General features: G+C 37.9%; 1 protein-coding gene across 1 annotated transcript in view; it reads right to left on the bottom strand.

Annotated features, from left to right (window-relative positions):
- Nucleotides 1–861: 861 nt before the first annotated feature.
- Nucleotides 862–8,123, bottom strand: part of CYTIP (cytohesin 1 interacting protein) — a gene marked incomplete at its 5' end in the record, with an annotated part of 29,088 nt that continues 21,826 nt past the window's right edge. Inside the window, 2 exons of the mRNA XM_080669395.1 lie at nucleotides 862–4,444; nucleotides 7,706–7,772. Of these exons, the coding sequence (XP_080525521.1) occupies nucleotides 3,981–4,444; nucleotides 7,706–7,772 (531 nt within the window). The 3' untranslated portion in view covers nucleotides 862–3,980. The remainder of the gene's footprint in view (nucleotides 4,445–7,705; nucleotides 7,773–8,123) is intronic.

The following is an 8,123-nucleotide window of genomic DNA, read 5'->3' as shown; positions in this document are numbered from 1 at the left end:
GTTTCCTACTCAGCTTTTTGGCTAGTTATACAATCTTGACCAGGTTCTTTAACTTCAAGGATCTTTAATCTTACCATTTACTTATAGAAAAATTAACAATGGTAATATCCACCACTTATTTTTACTCAAAATATTTTGGAGAAACTCATTATCTTTATATTGTCAAATGTGTGACCTCCTGAATGGTGCTGTGAAGACTCTAAGGTAGCACACTGATCTCCACCTCCGGTTGTTCCTGCCTTTACATATCCCTGCTTCTAGCGGGTGGGTGGGTCCTGTGACTGTGTCTAACGAAGAGAATATGGCAGTTGATGGGATGTCCCTCTGCAATTCTGTTCAGCTGCATGGAAAAAGTGAGGGGATGCCACCCCTATGCTTGCACTCCATTATTTAAGACTTTGTCTTGCTTCAGTCTTTGTTTCCGTTGTTGGTTTTTAATAAGCAAGCTGCTATGAATCTTATGCCCACAAGGAAATGAATCTGACAACAACCTGAGGGAACTTGGTAGTAAATCCTTTCCCAGTCCAGCCTCCGGGCAAGAACTCAATCCCTAGTGACACTTTGATTGCAACCTTGTGAGACACTGAGCAGACCCAGCTACGCTTTGCCCAGACTCCTGACCCTCAGAAACTTTGAGATGATAAATGTTTTAAGCCTCCAAGTTTGTAGTAATTTGCTAAAGAACAGAAAGCTAGTATAAGTGCAAAGCCTCAATTATTAGGTAATACCTTTTAGGAACCTTAAGAGGTGTCAAGTGTTCACCCCAGATTTTTAAAAATTTACACTCACAACAGCCATTTATTTCATTTAAGGTAGGTAGGGAAAGAGATTAGATAGAGATAGAGAAAAAGTTCTGACACTGAATAATGGCATCCTTTATTTCAAAAAGTTATGTTTTTTTTATTTTATTTCCCATAGTGCTGTAGAAAGTGGATATAAAGTACCAATAATTTTGTGATCTGAAGGATTCAATAGTTATGTATTATTTACTACTACTTAGATTACATACATCCATACTTATACTTTATAATCAGAACACATAAACTGTGTCTATGTTTGATTTCTTTAGTACAAAATAAAATTTTTAATACTGTTTGCATCATGCAACTAAGATATAAAGGTATATAAAGTAGAAAGTGTTGAATAAAATTTTATTTCAAAAATATAATTTTCAACTTTTTGACATGGCGGTTTTACTTTAACCACATAACAACGAAATTCCCAATATGCTTGATTCAAATTATGGTTTATCAATGCGTACTAGAAAATGCATTTTCATAACAAATTGTCAATTAATGCTAATCACCAATATTACATATTTGACAAGTTTGGGGTTTAAAAAAAAACACTTTTCAACCTTTTTCTTAGTAAATTACATCAAAGTGAGTCATTTTGTGTCTAAGCAGGGAAATGAAATCTAAAGCCCTCCTAAGGTCACACGCAGTGTGAAAAGCTATGTTTAGAGAAATTTACCCACATTTCCACTAAACAACAGCTAGTTTTCTTACAACTTGTGAACACACATAACATGTCATACCCTTCCTTCCTGTACTCTGGTTAAAAACTGCTTTTCTTTTTTTCCAGAACATAACTGACTCTTGACTCTAATTCTTCTTATCACAGACTACAGTGTGACTTGTTCTGTTCCTTCCCTGTGCCTTTTTTGGGGGGTTGTTGACTGTAAGAAGGAAGTATTGCACTATACTTAAAACTTAAAGCCACAAGAAAAGTAAATGACCTATGGTCTGCTTTCCCAGATGACCCATGGTGGTTCTCAAAACATTGTTCACATCGCAGAAGACTACAGTCATCTTTCCTCAAATAAATGTGATATTTCTTTCTGCTGAACTCTGTGAAATAGGATTAACAAGAAATGCATTTGTGTAAGCAGATCTTTGACATGATAATTCTAGTCTGATAAGAAGTAAGCTCGCCCTGACTGGTTTGGCTCAGTGGATAGAGCGTCGGCCTGCGGACTGAAGGGTCCCAGGTTCGATTCCGGTCAAGGGCATGTACCTTGGTTGCGGGCACATCCCCAGTGGGGAGTGTGCAAGAGGCAGCTGATCGATGTTTCTCTCTCATCGATGTTTCTAACTCTCTATCCCTCTTCCTTCCTCTCTGTAAAAAATCAATAAAATATATATTTAAAAAAAAAAAAAAAAAGAAGTAAGCTCTATCAGTTGAATCACAACCCATTTGCTAGCCCTTGTTGAAAAAAATGTATTGCTAACCATGCAGTTATAAATGTGCCTATATCTGAAAACTTGCTAATGCAGACCAGGAGAATCACCCTAAATAGGTGTTTGTTTTCCTATTTACTAAAAACAGTCTCTTTGTCCATGCGGTAGCTACAATTGCACATTTTATGTATTCTTGGAGGGAGAGTGTATCCTCCTGTGGCCTGTGGTGATAAAATAACTACACAAAACCAGCAAAAGGGTAAACAACATCTAGGGAGACTATAATGATAGGCGAGAGACAGGAAGAACTGGCTTCCAACTTCAGCCCTGCCGCTGCCTATGGGAACGTCTGCAAATTCCTGCTTCTGAGGGCATGCCTAATACCTATCTCCAGGGTTATGTCAGGGGTCGCATGGAAACCATTTTTAACCTACTAGGCAGTCTGTAATTGTAGGCAGGATTGCTATTGTCTCTGTGAAACACGATGCACTCTGCTTTTCGTATGAGTGATTCTCAAGTAGAGCCCACTGGATGCTTCTGAGATCAAAGAATTAATAGAGATCAGGTCTCAATTAGAGATCACTTTTGTTTTATTATTTTTTTTCTTAATCTACAGGCTTATTTACTCTCTCCTCTATTTTTTTTCTCAATGATTTATTCTTCCCTCAGTTTATTTGAGTGTAGATTTTCCACTCAAAGTCAACTATCAAATGACTCTATTTCACACACACACACCTTAAAATCAGTAAGGGCTATTTATTATATTGTTGGGGTTATTTACTCTAGAATAGAGGCAGTGAACAGCTGTATCACCAGAATAGAAAAATTATGGACTTCAATGGGTATTGAATAAAAATGCGATTGAATGGCTAGACATAATGTGATACTAACATAACGAATAGGCTAAAGAGTGCCAAGGCAATAACTATTTAAAATATATAACATAATGTAAGGAGTGATATGGAAAAAATCTACAGGAGGAAAATCCTTTTCCTGAATCTAGTTTTTCAAATTTTAGATTTGTTTAAAAAAATTACAAAGCTATAAAATCTTGCCAGTTCAATATTTAGATGGAATAAAAAAATGAATCAAGTAAGAATCACATTTCCAACCATTTTGTTTAGGCTGCCTATAAAAAAACAACCAAACTTATTATAATCTTTCTCAGTACCCACCTTAGACAATATCTTTCCATGGATCTCATGAAGCTTAAACCCTCATATTAAATCTTATACTTCCCGCTTTACTGTCACTGTAGATGTGAAAAATGGCTGATGGTCATCTTTGTTTATAATCCTTCAGAGAGTTCAACAGAAATATTCGGCATTGCCTATTTTTAAGCCTCCCCAGAGGTTACTGAGCCTAAGCTAACATCAAGTTTTGATACCTACTTATTTACCTACAGAAGGTATTCCAAATAATTATATTGTCACTCTCTTATTTACAATGAACTCCAAAGTTCTCAATTTTTCACATGGATAATCTACAAAATAAATATTACTCTTGCCTTCACAGGCAGCATTAGCATTAGCAAGTATTTGTGTTAATTTGTTATATTATCTAACTTACAACTTTATTTCCTTACTGTCTGCTTAGAACTTCAGCTGTTCTAGTTAAAACATTAAGATGCAGAAAAAAAACACACAATAGAAAAACTTTAAATAAAGGTCACTATTGCCATAAAATGGGATGTCAGTTTTGCAATTCATTTGCACTTTCCCACTAAGCTGGGTGGAGTTGATCTAAATAAGTCCAGAAATATTTATGAAATATGCTCATAGGAAGGGGCATCCCAACCCATCAAAAGCGACTCTCTTCCTCTTCCACAGGGCGGTGAAGGCCAGGGATAAATTTCAAGAGTTGTTTCCGGACACTCCCCCTTCTGCTTTTTCGGGGCAGAGTCCCAAACATGCTTGAGACGTTGCTCTCCCACATGGGAGACATGGACCCACTGCTGGCAGTACTGATGCTCCGGTTCCTGGAAGATGACTTCTTCAGAAAATCGTCCCCATCCTTGAGGACAAAGCACTCATCATCGGTGCTTGTCTGCCGGCTGAAGGCTCCCTTGCTCGAGTCCTCAGACACACATGTCTGGTAGCCATCCTCGCTGTCCATTGTCATGGAGCTCAGCCAGCTCTTACAGCTGCTCTCACTGGATAATCGATTCCGGTCCAGGAGGGCTGAGCCTGCCCCGGGCAGAGTTCCAAACAAAACTGATTCATCTATGTCCATGTTTTCCAAACTTGGGCAGTTAGCTGCATCACCTGGAATGCAGAAAACAAAGTATACTGTGGAATGGATCTGAGCATTATCACACCCTACAGGTAAATACACCAAAATTTCTCTTCAAAGGGTAAATAATATTTTTCACTGAGCCTTGACTTGCATGAATAAAGGACTGGTTATAAGGCAATTTGATAAACCTTATAGTAGGGTTTCCCAAACTAGTTGCCCATGGCCTACCTGCCATGTAAAAAGGTTCATGGTCATGAAAAGAGTAAGGCTAGATTAAATACAGTTAAACCAGTTTCTTCATATGAGAACAAGTTCTATTCATGTGACAGCATGCCAGCATGACTTGTGAATTTTTGAAAGGATCATCTTTAAACTGAAGTGACCTTGCAATCTTTTGTTAAAATTCTTGATACAGAAATGGGGCTTTAAGGAATATACTTGGAGAAATGCTGTCTTATAGATTTTTTCCATTTAGTTCCTCTTATGTTTAACTACTGTCCTTTTTAGTGATTATAAACTTATAATAACATTATTTGACATGTAGGGGAAACACAGTTATAAAACCTGCACCTGTAGGCTCATTATAGAGAAGTCAAAGGTATTTAAGGCAAAAAGGATATTGTCCAGTCTCAATATTCCAAGTGTCATATTAGAATGCTATAATACTTAAATGCTCTGAAATGGTACTGTACCCAGAAAATAGCCCTGTCCTCAAATCCTATCTAATAAAAGGGTAATATGCAGATTAACCATCACTCTGTCATAAAGATGGCAGCACCCATAGCCATAAGATGGCAGCGCCCAGTCCTCTCAGCCCCACTGGAGTCCCCCAGTCCTGGCGGGGGGCGGGGAGGCAGCCGCTGAGAGTGGGCAGCCTGAGCAGCCTGGTGGAATGCTTGCTTTGTCGCCGCGGCGACAAGGCAAGCATATTCTGCACCCAGCCACGGATGGACCTCTGGCCAGCCTAGGGTGCAGAACACTTGCGTCATCACCCCGGCAATGAGGCAAGTGTTCCACAACCAGCCGCGGATGGGCCTCAGAGAGCCTCTGGGCAGCAGGCGTGGAGCAACCAGGCCCTGCAGAGAGCTAGTGGTGCACGGATTCGTGCACAGGGCTACTAGTAAGTAATAATTCATTTGAAGGAATTGAGTTTTATCTGCTTAGCTGAATTTTTTCATCAACCTTTTATAACCTACATCTGGGCTCCCCAAACTCAAATTTTATTACATACCAATATCCTGTTCCACCCCCCTTGCTTCTATATTGGCTGGTATAATGTGAAAAGAAAGCAGATTATCTGTAATACCAGCCTGAGAAAGCTATACATCAGCCCCCTAGATTCAACCAATCACTGATCTAAAATATTTGAGAAAAAAAATAATTCCAGAAAGTTTCAAAGAGCAAAATTTGAATTTGCCATGGCACCAAGCATTACACCGAATCCACATGAATGAAGTGAAATATAGCATACCATTTGGTAGCCTTACATGTAAATATAAGTTGTATGAAAATATTATAACATTTTATGGAATGCACTTGGGCATCTTGAATTTTGGTATCCATAGGGTGTGTCCTAGAAATAATCTCCTATGGATGCCAAGGGATGACTGTAATTAGATGGTAAGTACTTCAAGAAAAACAATAGAGCCTAGCTGGCATGGTTCAGTGGTTAAGCACTGACCTATGAACCAGGAGGTCAAGGTTTGATTCCTGGTCAAGGGCACATGCCTGGGTTGCAGCTCAATCCCCAGTGGGGGGCACGCAGGAGGCAGCCAATCAATGATTCTCTCTCATCATTGATGTTTCTATCTCTCTCTCCCTCTCCCTTTCTCTTTGAAATCAATAAAAATATTTTTAAAAGATTAGAAAAAGAAAAGCAATAGAACATTGACATTCAGAAATGGTTTCACTTTGCGTTGATTATCTCTACTGCTGCTCTCCTTTGTCCTTGGTTGACAATATAAAAGGAGACTGTTTATTTTTCCTTTTGATCTGGAAGGTTAAGTGTGGCCAGCCCTCAGTGAGTGATTAATCATAATTCTTTTCTTTTTGCTAATACAACCTACTTTATTTCATTTTGCAATGCTTTGATTAGAGAGCAATTGCTTTATAGAATTTCATGCCCTGAATATTTATTCTAGGTGAGAAAAAGTAAAAAAGAACTCCTTCAACTCTCAAAAAATTTGTATAACAATGGCCTTATGAGGATTCAGTGTCCTTGATTCTTACCTAAGGACCTTGTCTCCACAAGGCCATTCCTATAGAAAACCAGGACAAAGCCCATCTCTACTCCAGAATGCTCCAAAAGTGAAGGCAAAGGTTTCCCAAACCTTCAGGTCTACAGAAACCCAAGAGGTAGCTAAATTTTGTACCTGTCTTGCTAGTAATCTTCAGACCCCAAAAAAATATGTTATGATTTTTTAAAAATTATTAAGTTAAATACATAAAAAATAGAAGTAACTCATACAAACTTTTTATCAAAACACAACAACTTCAACACAATTTCTAAGCCTCAAGTTAGTGCCTAGTTAAAAATTAAAAGTACCTTTTTTTGTAAAGAGGGTTATCACTTTTGACAGATATCTAGGTTATAAATAGAGACTTTAGACTTGGTATTATTTGAAGGAAATATAACCTACCTTTCACACCCACTCTGCTAGTGATTTCAATGAATTATTTATACATACAAGTTCTTCTTCAGGTCACACTAGTCACATAGCAAATCACAAATCTACAAATTTTAAACTCATCCCTTCCCTTTAGAATGTACACAATGGCAAGAACCATGACGTTACTATTATTATGATCATTCACATTTCTGTCTTGGAGGTCATGAAGGAGAATATCTCTGCATTAATGTAACCTACACAATCTGAACAAGTGATAGGAGCTCTACACAAAAAGTGTGCTACCATTTCAGCCTCAGTAGTTTCTGGGAACTACACAGCCCCTGAGCCATGGACGTTCTCAGGAATTGCACTCATCTGCTGAAATCAGGCCATCATTCCTACTGCTCTTCTAAAATCTCTAGGTGCCTCTTACAAGTGTGTGCATGCAGGTGCGTATATGCATGCTTGGATGTGCATATGTGTTATGTATGAAGGAGGGATGTGACTTGACTTATCCCTCCTCCAAATACATAGGTCACTCCAAAGAAATACAAACTAGTATTCATTATCTGTGCTACACAATTTTTTCTTATAATGATGATAATCTTAATGCAACTTAGAGGCAGAAATACTAAAAGAGTGAAATGTTAGTGTGGTTTCTGAACAGGAAATCACATTTACCATGAAGCAGGCGCTGTTCCTGTAACTGCAGAGTTCTGAACTCCACCCATTTCTTCTTCAAGGTTTGCTGAGAAAAAAAGAAAAAAAGTGCTAATATTAGGAAACCCCAGTGAAATAGCAATTTACTTCTAGGTGTTGAGATTTGTCATTAATTTTTTCCCTTCCTTTCTGGCAGTAACAACCTCCCTTGTTCATTTGAAAGATGATTTTCTGTATAAAAGGAGGATATTGGGAAAACTACTTTCTCAAGAAATAATTGAGAAGCATCAAGAAGTTGAAACCATGACCTCATTTCAATAGGAACAATGAAAACAATAGAAACAACAAAAACAATAGATAATAGAAACAATGACATTTGTATATTTTTATTTTAACTAAGTATTATAGAACCAGATTGCTTAGGTCTGTGTCCATGTAG

Source organism: Plecotus auritus (genome assembly GCF_963455305.1).
Source record: "Plecotus auritus genome assembly, chromosome: 5".
Taxonomy (NCBI): domain Eukaryota; kingdom Metazoa; phylum Chordata; class Mammalia; order Chiroptera; family Vespertilionidae; genus Plecotus; species Plecotus auritus.
Note: the sequence above shows the minus strand (reverse complement) of the source record. Positions and strands in the feature narration are given on the sequence as shown.